This window comes from Brienomyrus brachyistius, chromosome 22 (genome assembly GCF_023856365.1).
Source record: "Brienomyrus brachyistius isolate T26 chromosome 22, BBRACH_0.4, whole genome shotgun sequence".
Classification (NCBI taxonomy): Eukaryota; Metazoa; Chordata; class Actinopteri; order Osteoglossiformes; family Mormyridae; genus Brienomyrus; species Brienomyrus brachyistius.
In genome coordinates this window covers 3,957,591-3,976,450 of record NC_064554.1, presented here as the reverse complement: position 1 = coordinate 3,976,450, position 18,860 = coordinate 3,957,591, and the positions used below count along the sequence as shown (strand labels likewise).

Below are 18,860 nucleotides of genomic sequence, written 5' to 3'. Positions count from 1 at the left end.
GAGTGCAGAGTAACGCTCAGTGACAATTGATGACATAAACACTCAATATTTTTTGTCTGTGGGCAAAAGTAGGATCTGCAGATAAAAAAAACTGTAGTTTTTTATTGTTTTTGTTAAATGTATTATGAAATTAAGTTGTGGAGATGATTTGTGTTAATTTTAGTTACTTTAGATTGTCATGTTCTGTTTTATAGGTGTTGTTGGTATTGATAATATGAAGTATAAATATCTGAAAAGCAAAGACCTCTGGTAGAACATTGCTTCTGATATGCAACTAAATTCACCGGAAGCCCCTATCACGAAGCAGTATTTGTTACTTAGTCGGATATCTTGTCGGATTTTAAATAGTTTGGGCTAAATGTAAGTGGACGACGATAAAGACCAGTTAACCTGGGGCACCTTAAATCTTACCAGTTATCCGACTGAGCGAGAAATCCTGCATTGTGATACAGGCCTCTACAGCTTGATTTCCTAAACAGTTTGAACACCTTATTTAAGGAATTTAATGAAAGTAATAATTATTCATTCATAATCAAATAAGTTCTAATTCATCCACATGGGTAACCCCAGATCTAGTCAAACCCTTATATGAAATTTTTCTCAAAAGTTGGTTTCACTGCCTTTTTCAGTATAAATGGATGTAAGTCACTTGATATTTGATGGACCAACGGATGTCTGTCTGTCAACTAAGATGTAGATGTGGTTGTAGCTTTAACCAAAAATGCCTTCCGAAAACACACAACAACAAATGCCAGATGAGTTATGCATTTCACTTTCTTACGTAATCATTCATCGGTAATCCACATGTCAATCCATTTTTATCTGTATAGTTTGTTTACCTAGTTCACCACTGACCAAAAATATTTATTATAGTATGTATTGCCGAATCTATGTCTGTATTACACTGTGGTTTTATGCTGTCCCTGAAAAGCTACTAATGGTGCTGAACAGTCCAAATTCCAGTGGCAGTGGTTCTTTAGGCTATTTACATTCAGACATCTAATCTCTGAGGATTAACTCCCAAGTCTGTAAATAAATATTAATAACTGGGCTATATAATAACATGAATGTCAGTATGACTCATACGTTTACGTTTCAATAGGAAATGACATTGTGACAGGGCTGGATTGGCCAACTTCAATAATGGGCATTTACTCGGTGGCCTGATGGGTACCAACATTTATTGTGGCACCCCTAATTTGGCAAAATACAGAGGTGGAAATTTCTGGGCCAGAAAGTGAAAATCCAGACCGAGATTTTGTTTCAGCCAACCAGTTGCGTACTCTGTGACTGTGACTCTTAATACTCGACTGATTGGCTGAAACAAAATCCTGGTCTGGATTTGTACTTTGTGGACCTGAAACGTCCACCTCTGGCAAAATGTATCGCTTGGCAAAAGTGATCATGGGGACCGCCCAGCTTTGCAAAATTCATCATCTCAGTTGTAAAAAAATAGTCATACAGTACCACTCTCCACCTTGGCAATATTTACCATGCGGGCTGAAAGCGCACATCTGAAATTTAATCCCAGTTCAACCCTGGTTAGCGCGGTGCCCTTACGTTCTCCGGAGACCAGGGTTCGAGTCCCTGCCCCGTCATCAGGGTTTCTCCTGTTTTTCCCCACTGTCCACAAACATGCTGCGGTGAAATGGAGATGCCGCATTGTCTGTGAGTGCTAACTATTTGGCTTATGGATAGATGTTGCAGTCTATAGCTACTGTAGATCTAGCCTATATTTGACAGAACTGTAACTTTCCTGCACAAACATTCCATAGATTACCGACTGAAAACAGTGCAGAACGTGTGATTTTTTAAAAACTTAATCAGTCAGGGTTGTCCTGCTTTGCATATTGTATACTATTCTCTGTTTAAATTTATAAACATATAAAATATTACAATAATAATAATTTATTATATTATCGAAAAATTGTATTACAGTGGTCATTCATGTTGATTGTTTACATTTGACTCTGGGCTCGTGGAAAGCTGCTAGCTCGGAACACGGCTCGGCTGTAAAAAGCACATTCTAAACCCATCCAGCTCATTTCCAGAGCATGATCGCCAGGTGAGTCTCAGTTTTTAATGCTCCTATTTCATCATGAATATTTTCATGTTATTTTGCATTTGCCAGATAGTTAGCCATTTTTATTAACGTGTATATGTGGTGAGTAAAGTTTGGTAATATGTAAAAATGTAATTGTAGGCTTCTGTATGTTAGTGTCTGATGTGGTAATACAAGAGCTGATTGCTGAGTTTGGATTAGCGCACATGTATGTGTCTTATGAGTGATTGACGCCTCCTTCCTATTGCCTATATGTTTTTTTTTCCCTTATTCAGAAGAAAGCAAATGGTGACAGCCGGACAAAATGATGGGTACTGAGCAGCCTGGGACATGTGGGAGGTCATTGACTGGGGAGTGGAAGATGAGGTTGACTCTCCAGGAAGACCATCCTCTGACCACGTTGATTGTCCCAGTGTCTCATGAACCCGAAAGCCGACTGCAAAACCAATTAGTTGGATGGATGATGAATTCTGGCTGGCCTGGGATGCGTGGAACGAAATCGTAGACCGGGGAGATGATGGAGGATGGGAGATGATGGAGGATGGGAGATGCTGGAGGATGGGAGATGCTGGAGGATGGGAGATGATGGAGGATGGGAGATGCTGGAGGATGGGAGATGATGGAGGATGGGAGATGATGGAGGATGGGAGATGATGGAGGATGCTCGCCAGGAGCTCCACCAACTAACCAAGCTAGGAGGTGCAACAGTGTAAACACTCATGAGGTGATTTGGATGGAGAGAAGATTAGCCTGTAGCTAATCAAAATGGGCTCAGAATTGAAGCTCTGCTGCTGGACATCTTTGAGGTAGAGCTAGAAAACGAAAGTGATGTCAAATTTCAGACTGATCAGATACAAGCTGAACAAGTCAAGGTGAAACTGTGAAAAAGAAGTAGCAGTGATATGATTGGAAATAATGATCAGCAAAATGACGCTGGTGTGGAGATAGTGGAAGCAATACTGAATGAGGTTTTACTGGAAGAGCTTTGGAAACAAGCAGGGTCAAGGTGTTGGCTGCTGAGGGAAATGTGCTGAAGGTGCCCTTGTAAACAACGTGGCAGGAGAACAAATATCAGGGAAAGTCAGAGCACGGCTGGCAGGCAGACAAGGCACAGACTCAAGTTCGACGTCCTTTTCAGCGTCTTATTAGAATTTCAATTAAAAGACATTAAAAATCATCGTGAATCTAGCATCAGTCAAATATTTTGATATATCGATAGCCTTTGTAAAATAAAAAGTCTTTTGTTAGGATTTTTGCAGGGTCTTTGTTGGACATACCAGTCTAGGGACACCATGGTCAGTTTAGAAAGAGCAGTTCTTTTCACTGCATGACACTGTATGCTGGCGGAATCCCATGCAATATTGGAAAGGCATGCAAATGCAAGGCATTCACAGTAGAAGTGCAAATTGATTCTATAACTATGCATACTGGAGTCGATATTCTTAGTGACTGAGCCTTACACAGTTATAGTTACTACATTGATTTAAATGTAACTGAATCCATCCCGTCAAAATGTTTATCCTGTTCTGAGTCAGGCTGGGGCCTAAATGCAGAGGGGCAAGGCTGGGGTGCGCTTCGGATGTGATGATGTATTCGCTGACTCAGTTCTTCATGCGACTCTCTCTGCCTGTCATGTTTTCACTTCTTTTACTGTCTTTTCAGGAACTAAGCACTCAGGCTGTTCTGATTTTGTTGTCTTTTTGTCATTGTCTAATTTCTGATTAATAATCTGACAAATAGGACCTGGTCCTGACCTATAAAAAAACTCACTCATGTAGATGTGTGGACATCCTTGATATACCTGATTGATTATGATTTTAGCTGCAGACATAGAATTTGTGGTGCGATGCAGCAGGGAATTACCAGCTCAGTAACTTGCCTTTTTTATTCAGTGCACCCTTGAAAGATGCAAACATTGTGGACTATCTCCAGCTTCAGCCATATTCCCTTTCACCTTAAAGCCTGACGATTTTACCTTCCCTGTCGTCTTTTGTGGCCTTAAATCCCTCCATTTGCTGTCTTCCTCTCTACCCGTCAGATCGCAGGAATCCTGCAGTGCATGTGAGAAGCTGCCCATTCCGAGCATTTGGTCTGAGGCAAATTACTGAACAGCTGAAAGTATCACAGATGTCTGAATGTCTGAAAAACTGCGGCGCCCCCCTCCCCCTATGCAGGAGACTATCAGATATTTTTTATGAGACTGTAGGTAAGGTTTACGGTGTGACGTGGGCCGCATCAGCGTAAACACTGACATTAAAGAACCAAGTGTAGAATAGATTTTTCTAACAGGCAATATGTTTACAAAACAGTTGTCTGTAAACACATTAGTGATGACAGTGATTGGTACTATAGATCTGTTTGTGTTCCATATCCCCTTATCCAGCACAGCACTATGGTAAGTACGGTGCCTTTCCCAGGACACATAGAGCAGAATATACCCCCCATAGCATGCCAGTCCCTTGTAGGGCAGACATTCACTCGCACACGAAACATAAAGAATAAATTTCTCCTAAAAACAAATCTTTGGAAGATGAGAGTAAGTAAGAGTACCTGGGGGAAGCTTCCACAGACACTGTGACCCCTCAGTCATCACAGGAAGTGCCAGCTCACTGTTCTCTCTGCTTCAGGTCTCCTGCCTTTGGTACACTGACCCACGTAGAGCTCACCAACCCCAAAGGCTTTTCTGCAATTTGTGTAAACATTTACCGCGTGATCTTTGGTCTTCGTATGAAGTCGGCCTCTTAAGAAACTGAACCACATTATTGTGCACTCAAAGCCCCTCTTGGGTGTCTAAAAGCATCACAGACATTTTGAACATGATTACCAGAATCTTTCAGGAAGGTTTGAGGAGTTTTGCCATCAGTGGTCCATTACCATTACATTTGCCATGGGAAATTTCCTGGTGGGCCGGTCTAATGCGGGCCAGTTCCCGGCAAAATCCCATCCCACCCACCCCCCAACACAACCAATCGGCAGAAAAATGTCCAGCTGGAGCCACTTGACACCAAATTCCGGGGCAGCTTTTTACTGCTAGTCCACACCTGCTTTCTGATTACATGTGTACCAACATTACTGAGTGTGAGTGCTGCTCGTCGCCCATGATGTCCTGGGACCATGGTCCAGGTGACTGGAGCACACTGGGGTGCCTCCTATCATCTCACTAGCTTTGCTGTGCTGATGGCGAGTTTTATTATTTTAGTGTGATTTAATTGTTTTTTCCACATTCAAAAAAAAATTATTTTATGTTTCGTCTTCTCAGAAGGGCTATGATTATGTGAATGCTTTAAGCCAACGTTTCTCAGCCCAGTCCTCAGGAACCCCCGACAGCCCATATTTTCACTCCCTCCCAGAAATACCGCTCTAAACGACGTCACCTATATTTGGGGGCTGTGATGCCTGCCATCAGCCTGGGCCTTCGGTGTGAAACTCTTCGGAAAAACTCTTTTGAAAAGTTCCAAATGCCCCCATCCTTGATTTGAGTTTGGGATGTATGAAGATCGTGTCGCGTTTTAATATATCAATGCAAATATGAAATGGTTAATAAATTAATCATTGATCTGGGGTGAGAACATGTTGACCGAAAAACACCTAAATAAAAGGCTTGACTGTATTTCCCACAGTCCTGGCTTGTGATCAGCTGCCAGCTAACATGACTTCGCAACACCAACCACAACACCAGCCACAACTCAATGCGAAGTCCTCAGTCTCTGTGGTGTGTCCAAGCCGAACAGGGGCGGGATTTGTGGGGGGGCTGAACAATCCTGTGCCCCACCCATCCAGAGGGGTTTGATTATATACAACCCCGTTGGGACGCTGTATAAAATGTAAATAAATACAGAATGCAATAATATACAAGCCATATAAACCCATATTTAATTGAAAATAGAACAAAGACAACATATCACATGTGGAAACTGAGAAATTTTATTGTTTTATGACAAATAGGTGCTTAGTTTGAAGTTGATGCCCAAACACGTTTCAGAAAAGTCGGGACAGAGGCAAGAAAGGACCGGAAAAGTTGTGTAGCGCTAAATGCAAAACACCTGCTTGAATATCTCACAACTAATAAGGTTAATTAGCAACAGGGCAGTAAGATGATTGGGTATAAAAGAACCTCCCAGACAGGTGGAGTCTATGTGCAGTAAAGTTGGGGAGAGGTTCACCACTCTGTGATGGATGTTTAATTCTCTCTAATTTCTCTTTCGGCTCCGAAAGATAATTCAAATGGCCCTCCCATATCAGCCTGTAAGTCATTCTGCCTCTGAAGCTGTGGTATGTACTCTGCTTTCATCTATCCGGCAATATAGCACCTGTTATGTCTTAGAACCTTAATCTGGCCACTAGGTTAGGGGTGGGTGGCGCCCCCTATTTCTTCAGATTGACAATGGCAGCCCTAAAAGGCTCAAATCCTACAATCACTCCTGTTGAGCAGTTGTTCCAACTGGCTCATTTTGTTCATTAGAGGATCTCAAATTAGCATCATCATAAAAAAAGAAACCAAAGGATGTTCTGCTCAGACAGGAGAGGAGTGAGCAGAAGCTGCCTGCAGAGGTGCACACTAGTGCGAGGGAAGAAGAAATGCTTTTTGCGGCAACAATGAAAAATGGTTTTTGTATCTGCAATGCATTTGGTGGAAAGATGACTTATTCACTTTATATAAACTCCACACACCCTGGACCATCTGGGTTTGAAAATGCTCCCCCTGCTCTTGAAGTTCAAAGCCGGGCTACTGTCTGAAATCCCCTGATTAATCGAGGATAAGTAAGTAAGTAAAATTTACTTGTAAAGCACATTGATCCAAAATGCTGTACAAAGAGGAGTAGAACAGCTAAAACAATGCATGCACAAAATAAAATATATAATGACAAGAATAACCACTGGATGTCATGAACATCAAACATCAAAACGTTTCTAATGCCCTGGAATAGAGAAATGTTTTAAGACTGGATATAAGAGCAGAGATGCTCAGAGAGGCTCTAACATGAGGTGGCAAACTATTCCTATGTTCTCCTAAGCAGCCTAGAAGTTAATCTGCTGGGCTGCATCCCAGGTAACCAGCAATGAGCGAAACCTTCACTGAGGCTCCTGTTGCATTAGCTGAAAGTTATCAGGTTTGTATTGATTTAGTACCTTGATGGAAACTAGGAAAATTACCCATGATCTTCAGACTGAAAATGGATATTAGATCAATGGGGCAATGAACATCTACTAACAATCAATTACATGGCCCTCTGCAGGGTACTGTTTGTTTCTTATTGGGTAATGTTCTGGATTTCGTATCTTAAGTTTATACTTTACATACCTGTGGCCAAGGTTCATAACCAGTGAACCACCTAGCTGATAAGACTAAATGCGCTCAGACATGGCTGTCGTTCCATAATGGCTAAAAACTCAAGCTAAGTGGGTAAATAATACAAATATTCTGTTCCTTCCGTGACCTGAAGCAGCACCATTCAGTTTACCAAGTTGCAAAGTTACAGACATTCTTCAGGTCAGCTATCCATCCTCCAACCACTTATGGAGTTCCGGGCAATACTGAGCCTAGGCAGCATGAAGTGTTAGACAGACAAACACCCTGGACAGAAACCCAGCCAATCACTGGGCGGCCTTTCATTGTCACGTGACTTTGTGTTTTGGGAGGAAACCGGAGAGTAAGTCGGGGAGAACATAAGAGCATAAGAAATTTACAAATGTGAAGAGCCCATTTGGGTTCCCTCCGGGTACTCCACAGTCCAAAGACATGCTGAGGCTAATTGGAGTTGCTAAATTGCCCGTAGGTGTGCTTGTGTGAGTGACTGGTGTGTGAGTGTGCCCTGCGATGGACTGGCCCCCCATCCTGGGTTGTTCTCTGCCTCGTGCCCATTGCTTCTGGGATAGGCTCCGGACCCCCCGCGACCCAGTAGGATAAGCGGTTTGGAAAATGGAAGAATGGATGGAGGAGGCCATTTGGCCCATCAAGCTCATTTGGGGAGAACTTAACTAATAGCTTGGAGTTGTTAAAATCTTATCTAACTCTGATTTAAAGGAACCCAGCGTTTTAGTTTGTTCTACACTAGTAGGAAGATTATTCCATACTCCCTAACTACACGCTGTGTAAAAAAAGTGTTTTCTCAAATTCAAGTTTAAAATGTTCTCCTGCTAATTTCCACCTATGGCCACAAATTCTAGTATTTATTATTATTTTATAATATTAAAGTAGCCATTTGGCTGAACAGCATCCAGACCTGTTAGAATCTTATACACCTGGATCATGTCCCCCCTTAGTCTCCTTTGCTCGAGGCTAAACAGATTCAGCTCAGCTAACCTCTCCTCTAAGACCAGGAATCATTCTTGTAGCCCTATGTTGCACCTTTTCCAAGGCAGCAATGTCCTTCTTAATTTATGGTGACCAAACCTGCACACAATATTCTAGGTGGGGTCTTACCAAGGAATCATATATATGTAACATGCGAGCATACGAAACACACCAATTGTCGTGTTTTGTTAATTATTTCTCTTAGAATGCTGCCATCTCCTGGCAAGTAAATGGAATAGAAGAAGGGTACATAATGACTGTTCAACACGAATTTTATTCCTTATGCGTTTCACGTAATATAGTCAACTACTTTATAAAAACACAGTCTCTAAAAATACTTAAATATGAAACTATTAAACGCGACCACATAACAAATCGGGAAATGGGCAGATATTTTTAAAATTAGTTTATCGTTTTATTAACCGTGTTGTTAATCTTCTGATTGCAATTTTTTCCCACAAGGGGGCAGCATATCAACAAGAAAAAATGCGTTGTTCCAATTCCACTGATGTTGATAAAATATTAATAAATCGTCATGCACCCTATTTGGGAATTTCACAACCACATATTTCAATTATGAAATAGCAGTTTTACTGTTAGAAAACATGATTAATAACGGACACAATCTGCCATCTTCTAATGACCATATTATGACAGTGCAAAATGAGATGAACACACCTTGGGAGACTCAAGAAGGCACAGCACATTCCAAAAGCCTTATGGCGCCCCTGAAATGTCCTAAGCATTTAAGGTACTCCTGCTTAAGGGAGATGGCTGGAGGAACGTTCTAAGCCTGCCAGAGGAGGGGGAAGTTACGTGGTGAGATAGGTGGTTGGATTAGCCCTGTAATCACAACGAAAGGATGGAATCCCAATACAAATATTACAGGCAGCTGAAGAGGATGCAGATAGTTTCTACTTCCTTGGAAGGATCTTCAAGCAGCTAAAATAATAGGGTCCAGACAGGCTTGTTGGCAGAGCCCAGAATTCACAGAGAGCTTAAACAAGCTCGGGGACAAGAAAATGCCTGCATGTCATGTGACTTTTATAAAACTATTAGAATTGTCATACTTGTGAATGTTCCACTGCATGTTTCATTTCTGTATACTTTTGGTGGGGGGGTGGCAGTAACTATGTAGCAAATAATGCTGCCACTTCACATCTGCGGGGGGGCAGGTTTGTTGTGCAAGTTCCTTTCAGATACATATTGTGCTTGTGCATGCCCACGTGCCTTGGTATGGACTGGCATTCTGTCTCTGGTTTCTACTGCCTTGTGCTCAGTGTTGCTCGGAATGTGTTCCAGACCCCCTATGATCCTGTAATGAATCTGCTGAAAGATGGATTTAATAGAACTTGAGTCGTGTGTGACTGAATTATTTTCAGCTCAGTCACACACTAGCAGGGAATGAAGGCAGTGTGCAGTGTACTCCTATGGCTGCAGTGAGCTCTTAAATTTTTTTTTCTATCAACCTTGTGGATATGAACTGAAAGCTACAGGGATCATCACTATACATCCAGCTGGAGATTAACCTACCCCTGTCCCCCCAGGAGTTCCATCCACCAACTTATAAACACATGTTGCAGCACCAATTTAGACTGCAGTGCAGATGCAGTGTCATCATTCAGGGCCTCAGTCACTGAAATTAAGCTTTGGGGCTTAAACTCCAATGGTGCTCGGTAAGATAAAGCCAGACACAAACTCTGTAGCAACTCAGAGGGCGTGCACTGCATTGCAGCACCTGTCTATGCATTGTATGTTTTTGTCAGTATTGGGTCTAATATTAATGTTGCCTAGTAAGGAGAAGTTCGCTCTCAGGACCACAACATAGTACACTCCATTCTTGCATAGGTCCCGACCCATTATCCACTGCTGCTTAATAAGGGCAAAGATGCCTTGCAACGTAATAGTTCAAACAAGGGAACATCCAGAAGAGAATCAAGAAAACTCACAAATGAGGTCAATGGGCCCGAATTCACAAGGAAAAAAAACAAACTTGCATTGGGTATGTGGGTCCCTGATGGTGGAATGAGCTTCTCAATCACATCCAGTCATTGGACTCCATCTCCACCTTGAAGAAACCCCTCAAAACCCATCTGTTCCATGAATTCCTCTACTACTCTACCTCTTTGCGTTCCCTGAATGCTCTTACGTTGCACTCCTGCTCCAAATACTCTCTGCTGAATACTCTTATTAGGTTCTTACTGTTAGAAGTTGTTGTGTAGCTCCTGCTCTTATCCTGCTTGCACTGTACCTGGGCGTCCATTAGAAGCTCAGCATAGCTGCACTTGTGCTTAGTTGACTCCTTGACAGCATATATGTTTGCAATATTCTATTCACTTCATGTGTACATGACTTGGGACAAATGTGTCTGCTAAATATGTAAAACAGAATAATGATGCTTTATCCCTGTAGGGAAATTTTCTTTTCACTTGCTCCATCTTGATCTCCATGACACACAGACACACACACAGGTGAGAGCCACAGCACCAGCTGTCAGCAGCATGCCCGCAGTGACAGAGTCAAGGGCTCTGTCTGCCAGCCCTGGAATTCGAACCAACAACCTTCCCATAGAGTCCTAACCCACTGAACCACACACCACCCCTTAATACACAAAAATATCAGAACCAGTCTGGAATGGGAGGTAGATTAAACAATAGATACTATAAAACATAGCCCCACCCCCAACATAGTGCATGATGGGCTTTTTTCCCCACAACAATATTTTATAATATGCAGGGTGCAGTGGGGCTGTTTTTATAGTTGGGGGGGGGGCACTTTTCATGCTTTATTCACAGCATTCTTGGTTAACATCTCAGACCACAGAAACCATTTAATATGGAGGAAATGTTTTACTTTACGATGGTGACGGTTACATATGCAGCTTCCATATGCGAATAGGAAAAAACAATTTCACAAGACGAAGCAAATTCCAACTATGACAGCAACACACTCTGTGTCACGTAAAAAGTAAACATCTACACACTTAACTGCCTTAACTCAATATGAAATGCAGTCAACTATGAAAGTAAAAAATAGGGGCAGAGACATGAAGAATCCATGACGGCGAGTGGGAGGAAAAAAATACAAAGTTTTTCAGCCTGATTTTAGTCAAGCATAAGCCAGGCAGTTTGGAAAGGACAGTCTGTTCTCTTCTTCCCAAAAACTGAGCTCACATGTACCTGGGCCAAGTGGCATTCGGGACAGGGGCAGAGGGAAGACAAAAAGATCGGCACTGGAGTCTATTTGACCAGAGGTCTGGTTTTGTCATCGTCACCACACTGGTGTGCTTTGTATTTTTTGACCTCAGCCATATACTTAGTCCAAGCATCTCCTTTACCAGCCACAACCTGGAAAACGGGAGAGACTGTGGGTGAGTTCGCAGAAATGTATCACTGACCCACACACTGCCTTTCAGGCAATGTGCAGTGTAACATCATGGCGAAAAGCTGCTAATACCGTGCTAACCCTGTTTGGAGGAAGAAACCATTTATATGGGTAAGTAAACACCGTTCCAATATAGGGCACTGTACATCTCTGGAAAAAAATCCACTTTTGTAAAGCAAACAACAAAAATCAAGAATCTCACACGTCAATGCAAATAAATAATCACTTTCTGTACACAACAGAGAAGTTCTGTCAGTGTCATCAACAATTTTTACGAGATCCAAAGTGTTTTGCTATATCACTAGTTGATATTTTTATGATTGCCCATTTCATATGATTTTTTAACAACACGCATAATTCGTTTTATTTAAAAACAAGACGAGCACCTCTGGCTCCAGTTTCTGCTTCTTGGCTACCATCCCGGTCTTGAGGGCTAATTTGGCGCCGCCTCTCCGCTTGCCCACCTGGGTTGTAGGGAATAAAAGACTGCAACCGTTACAGGAGTCTTTCCAGGTGCACCGATCATGACGGAAACGATCAAAGTCGTTGACTGCAGGCTACACTGAGACAGCAGCGGAGACACATGCTACTCAGTGCGTCCCCACAGTGTAACTCATTGACCGGACCGAGTGGCCCGATTACAGGGATTAACGTCTTCATCGGAACGTGCCATTTCCACACCGTTATTTTATTACAGCCAGTACATTCATGTAATAGATAAATACAATGCTGCTTGTTAGAAATTAGCTGTGTTCGATGTTTTCTAATGGAATGCTGTGTGATGAGAACCACTTGCTATTTACTAGGATTAAACATAATTCATAATCTTTGCTGCACAATAAGATACTAAATTACTCGGGTAATCGGCTAACTTTAACTAGATGAATATGGATGCTGCTAGTTTACTGGCTTGTTTTTAATCTCTGCGTTATTACTACCAAACCCCTTACGAAGCTGGTCGCGTTAAATGTCTTCTTTTCTTGCGTTGACTGTCCCTCTTCTGCAGATCTCTTTTCGCTCAGCTCTTGCTCCAGTTCTCTTTTCCTTTTTTCCTCCTCCATTTTTTTCTTAAACATCTCCATGAAGCTCCCGTCGTTGGCGAACGCGTTCCCCCCGGGCGCCTTGCAGGGAGCCGGGCTTGAGGGCGAGCCGCCGGGACTGCTGCCGCTTGAATCGCAGCTACTGCTACTCTGACTTGTTTTCGTGTTGCTGCGTTTTGAGTCCATGGTGATTGTTTTAAATGTTTCGTATTTTATTTGTAGTAATAACGACGCTCCGGTTGCTGCTCAGGCGGCGTCCTCCGGCTGTGAGCAACACAGCAATGCGCGACCCCACCCGACCAACTCCACCGTCAGCTTACCTAATGACGTTTTATACAAGCGGATACAAAGTCACTTTTTGTACCTTTACGTGTTGTAGTTAAACAGTCGGATGACTAACTATAAAATCGAGCATTCCTGCGGATGACTAAATCATATCCAACATGCATGTAACCGTCCAGCTACAAGCGTGACTAAATAAGAGATTTAATGCATTACAGACTCTAAGAAAGATTTTTTTTATACTTTCCACAAAAGTGGAACTAATTTGAATAGATTCAATGGAAATAATGCTCTGTTATCTTAATTCTTTCTGTTAAAGTTTATTGGAAAACCTTTGCAGGCGTCCACCATGTTGCCTTTTGCGGGGTTGCACCTTTGTTGGTTTTATGGAGGATTTAAAACGTCTTGTAGATACAATACTGCCACCTACTGGACTGGAGCCAAATCTGCCAGTCAATCCAAAGGCTCCGTTTCGGGGTTAAATATGTTCTGTCCTTAAAATACCCAAGCTAAAATATTTCATATGCCATGTTCCACCATTCTTAATAGTCTTAAACAATTAGATCATTAAATGTCTCAACGGATAGAGTAACTTATTAGTGCACGCGCTGAAACTGTTACACATCAGAGCCAACATGTCGGCGTTTCCGGTTTCCTGATGCCTCCGATTTAAAGGGGCTTCACGCCGTTTTTTTTTTTTTAAACCCGGTCGGCCTTAAAGATGGCGGCTGCTGTGGACGACGAGTTCGAAGATGCACCTGATGTAGAGCCACTGGAACCGACACTGAAAAATATAATTGAGCAGAAGTCGCTAAAATGGATCTTCGTGGGAGGAAAAGGCGGCGTTGGGAAGACGACGTGCAGGTAGGGAAGGACGGCGCTGAGACCGGCTGCGCGATGACAGGGGGACGGCGATTTAGAAAGGGATTACCAAGTAATTGTTTCTGGTACATTGATTTTTAAAGCATAACTATGCTTTTCCCGTTTACCCGTTCTGCTTTCCGTAAACGTAGTATGACATGAGGGAGTATTAAGTGTTACGCAGTTAACAGGTGCACGCCAAGTAACAAATGTGTTTGGTGCCGCCAGCGGTGATGGTGTTTTAGGGATATAAACTGTGCCTGAGATTCGGCTCTCGCTTCATATGCTTTACCAAGCGGATGGGAGCCGAGTCTCCACCCAGTGATCTGATGTCCAGAACGCGCAGGGGAGGAGGGGGTGAAAATTAAGAAAAATACTTTGCGGCAGTGACGTGGCAGCAGACGGGAGTTACTATGTGACGGTTGCAGTGTGACGTGTCTGCATCAGTGACGTATGCGATGCAGGGCGGCTCGTTCCCGGACATCCCCGGTGCTTCGGAGGATGGACTTGGCGGCCAGAACTTTAGAGCAAAGAACTTTACAGTTCAATCTCTACAGAATCTTAGAGTAATGTTTTCTCTACCTTATTCATGTTTCACTGCAGGTTTGTATTGGAGTATTTCTCTGCATTCTGATTGTAACGTGATATCTGATATCAAAGGGAATAAAATATCATACACCAAGACCTAACCTCCTGTGTAAATATGCTAATGGGCCGGTCTGCTGAGTATCTGCGTGTCATTTGTCGGCATGAGTCATATCCAGGTGGTTTTCAGATGTCTTCTAAAGAGCATTTGGTGTGTAAGGGATTGACATGTCATCTTGTCTACTGCTGTAGCTGCAGCTTGGCGGTGCAGTTGGCCAAGGTGCGGGAGAGTGTACTCATCATTTCCACAGACCCTGCCCACAACATCTCTGATGCCTTTGACCAGAAGTTCTCCAAGGTTCCCACTAAAGTCAAAGGCTACGATAACCTGTTTGCTATGGTCAGTATTCCAGCTGCATTCTGGGGGAATTTTCCTTCTAAGTTTATGTATGAGCTAACTATCCACCATGGCAAGGGGAAACATTTTTTAGCATGTTACATACACGCTAATCTTTCGTTTTGAATAAATCATTCTGTCGGCTTAAGTATTTATAATCAGTATGTTTGCTGGCAGGATGCATGCATTTTGAATCATGCTTTGGTAAGGCTGTCATGTGAGTGACCTTCCTGGATGGGGCGTTGTGTGCTCGTACAGGAGATTGACCCCAGTCTCGGTGTAGCGGAACTCCCAGATGAGTTTTTCGAGGAGGACAACATGCTGAGCATGGGCAAGAAGATGATGCAGGAAGCCATGAGTGCTTTCCCGGGCATTGATGAGGCCATGAGCTACGCAGAGGTCATGAGGTAAGGCTCCTCCCCCACGTGTGAACTGTGACTGCTGGGAATTGGAGTCCTTCATGCTGGCCTTCTGTTTAATGTTGTAAAATAAGATTTATATCGTGTGTGTGTTGGGGGGTGGGAGTTTGTTCATGCTTATTTTATTTATATTTATTTTTTTTGTGTGTTCCTTGTGTTGTACGGATTTCCTCTAGGTACTCGTATTTTCTCCAAGACAGTTAACATACAGCTAAGATTAACTGGTGTCTTTAAATTGCCCAGAATCATGGTGCTTATGTGTCTCTGTGCCCTTCAATGGAGTGGCATCCCAGCCTTGTGACTTGAGCAAGGTCCCCACCTTGACTCTGACCTGGACATGCAGTTAGAAGATAGATGTTCATTTGTTTGGCCCGGGGACACTGAAAATCGTTTATTTGCCCAAGTACAGATGCATACACTTACGCCATCATATTCTCCATAGCTTGGGGGTCTCAGTGCATTGTGTGGTGCCCCTGAAGTCGGGGACTAAGGGCTTTGCTCAAGGGCACACAGACATGTGACTGTTCTGCGGAAGTCCGGGCTCAAACCAGCAACCTCCTGATCAGTCAGAGACTTAGCACACTGAGCCACTCACTTGTGGTGATGAACGTTGAAGGTGTGTTTTGTATTTTTGGCAGTGATATCACTTTGACTTCTCACCCTGTGCCCCTTGTTAGGTTAGTAAAGGGAATGAACTTCTCAGTGGTGGTGTTCGACACGGCCCCCACGGGGCACACGCTGCGTCTGCTGAACTTCCCGACCATCGTGGAGCGGGGGCTGGGTCGCCTCATGCGGATCAAGAACCAAATCAGCCCTTTTATCTCGCAGGTGGGCCATCCCTTTGTGATGTTGTGCACTGCCGATGATGTCATACACACTGTGCTGACATCACACTGCCATGGTAATACCTGTGCACAGCAGAGCTGCATTATGGGATTTTGTTTTATTTTATTTTTTTTAAACAGTCTACCATAATATACCCACCCCTCTCTGCAGATGTGCAACATGCTCGGTCTGGGGGAGATGAATGCCGACCAGCTGGCCTCCAAGCTGGAAGAGACTCTTCCCGTCATCCGCTCCGTCAGCGAGCAGTTCAAGGACCCGGTGAGTGATCCATTATTGTCATGACTGCTGTAGCAAAGATTTCTGGTCCATGTCCCAAGATACCACTTAACCCACATTTCTGTAGTAAAATATCTGGGTGAGAGCAGTGCTGATCTCTCTAGTGGTACATTAAAAACAGCAACAGTTTGACCACCTGGCCTCCTGCCTGGTTCTCCCTGCAGGACCAGACCACGTTCATATGCGTCTGCATTGCCGAGTTCCTCTCCCTCTATGAGACAGAGAGGCTGATCCAGGAGCTGGCCAAGTGCCAGATAGACACGCACAACATCATCGTCAATCAGCTGGTGTTCCCTGACGCCGAGCGACCCTGCAGGATGTGTGAGGCGCGCCACAAGATCCAGTCCAAGTACCTGGACCAGGTAGCCCCCTCGTGTACATTAGGGCAGTGTTTCCCAACCCAGTCTTCGGGGAACCTTGGACAGTCAAGTTTTTGCTCCCTCCCAGCTCCCAGCCAATCAGGAACACCGAAATACAGATACGCTAGGAGCTGAGAAGCAGCAAAAACATGGACTGTCTGGGATTCCCTGAGGACTGGGTTGGGAAACACTGCGTTAGGGTGGTCAGTCCTTAATGAATGTGCTAGTTTTCACCGCCTAATTTTGATAGATTTCAGGAATTTTTTTGATGAGTTTAAGTGTGTTTAGAGGTTGGTTGAATGGCTAAAGGCTAGTTCAGTCATTACTGTTAATTTCTTGGGTCATGCATCTGATTAATATTTCTGTACTCGTTTTATTTTCCTAGATTGCTATAGCAGAATTTCCTTTTTTGGTTCATCCGTTTTCTGTAACCACTTATACCGAGGGTGGGGTACCGACCCATCACAGTACACTCGCACAAATGGGCAATTTGACAGCACATTCTTTCTTTGTGGCTGGTGCTATAGTCATTTTGTTTGGCTTTAGTATATTTTGAACATTTACAATTAGACTTTGCTCTTGTAGAGCAACCTCTAAATATCAATAAAATTACAAAAAAAATTGCCAAAAATACTTTCTTACAATGCATCACAAGATAAAAGGTTGAGCGCATGAAGAATTGAGTTTCAAAATTTGACTCATAGCTAAGGATCACGCTAGCTATACATTGCAGTTTTTAATTGGGTGTAGTAGGGGCAGCACCTTCATGGACAAATGGAACAAATGGCCCAACAAAGCTTAGCAGACATCCCCAGACAGAAATGACGGACAAAATGACATTTCATGAACCATTTGCAGTACTGTTTGATTCCACTAGATGGTGCAAAAAAGAGCACAAAGTATGTCCCAAAGGAAACCAAGAGTACCATCTACTGGGGTTAAATACAGCAAATTAGTTCATGAAGCGTCCTTTTTGTCCATTACTACCAGGCAGCCTATTTCTGTACTCACTTTTTTTGTTGTTATTCTGCAGATGGAGGATTTATATGAAGATTTCCACATTATCAAGTTGCCCCTATTGCCCCATGAGGTCCGTGGAGCAGATAAGGTCAACACTTTCTCCCAGCAGCTCCTGGAGCCCTACACCCCTCCCAAAAAATGACTTGCCACCAACACCCCAAGGTCCCCTCAATGTGTCACCTCCCTACCGCTGTGATGTCGATGCCTAGATAAGCACTATGGCGACATGATGTACCTAAATTCCTTTAGTTGCTCGCTACCCTTCGTATTTTACCTGGATGTTTCTCAAGAGGAAAATAACTTTCCCCTACAACGTAGGTGACATTTTTTATTTTGTGGTTCTCGGGTTAAGTGTAGTTTTTCACCAGTGCTGAATTTTCTTGGCTGGGTCACCTGTGGCTGGACCCGCTTTCATGGGCTGTGTGTGGCGTCCGTGACTGTAACATGTACTGACCCTATCAGGAGGCAGAGGAGTTCTGGGAGAGTGAAGTGGGTCTGGCTGTAGCCTTTCCATGGCTGTGCAGTCAGACTGTGATGTTGACATGGTTACTGATTCTTGTGTGTTAATACAGAACTTAGGAAATGACGGCTTACATCTTTATTATTAAAATCCATGAAGGTCAAATGGGAAGCAACTTAATTATTCAGATGTTTCTTCACTTGCTCTGTACCCAATTGTTAAATGGAAAATGAATCAGAAATCCAATCGTGTGTAGAAAGGAAAACAGGTTTAAAAAAAACAAAAAAAAGGCGAATCGATAAACCCACCATGTCACTTGCTACGTAATTTTTAAAACAATTTCACTTACTCTGGTTTTTGCAGTGCACAATGAATTCAGCGACGACTATAAAAAACATTTTGAATGTTTTCACTTCAAGTGTAGGACACTACGTTTTAAATTGATCTAAATTTAGAGTTGAATCTTATTTTCACATTTACTTTGCTAGTATAAGTGACAGCCATCTTATGTATTGCTAGAATTTTTACTTAATTGTATAAAATGCTAATGACTGCCTAACCCTTTCTGTTTGTA

General features: G+C 43.0%; 2 protein-coding genes across 2 annotated transcripts; one reads left to right on the top strand and one right to left on the bottom strand.

Moving 5' to 3' along the window:
• Window positions 1-11,186: 11,186 nt before the first annotated feature.
• On the bottom strand, window positions 11,187-13,579 carry LOC125717732 (telomerase RNA component interacting RNase-like). The gene is made up of 3 exons (XM_048990972.1): window positions 12,692-13,579; window positions 12,128-12,205; window positions 11,187-11,704 (listed from the first exon to the last, which is right to left on the bottom strand). Exons 1-3 carry the CDS (start codon window positions 12,965-12,967, stop codon window positions 11,597-11,599), a joined length of 462 nt encoding a protein of 153 aa, XP_048846929.1. The 5' UTR covers window positions 12,968-13,579; the 3' UTR covers window positions 11,187-11,596.
• A 168-nt stretch (window positions 13,580-13,747) lies between these two features.
• On the top strand, window positions 13,748-18,457 carry LOC125717731 (ATPase GET3). Its single transcript, XM_048990971.1, has 7 exons — window positions 13,748-13,927; window positions 14,762-14,909; window positions 15,165-15,313; window positions 16,003-16,153; window positions 16,322-16,429; window positions 16,612-16,809; window positions 17,840-18,457. The coding sequence occupies exons 1-7, from the start codon at window positions 13,785-13,787 to the stop codon at window positions 17,966-17,968; spliced, it is 1,026 nt and encodes a 341-aa protein (XP_048846928.1). The 5' UTR covers window positions 13,748-13,784; the 3' UTR covers window positions 17,969-18,457.
• Window positions 18,458-18,860: the final 403 nt, after the last annotated feature.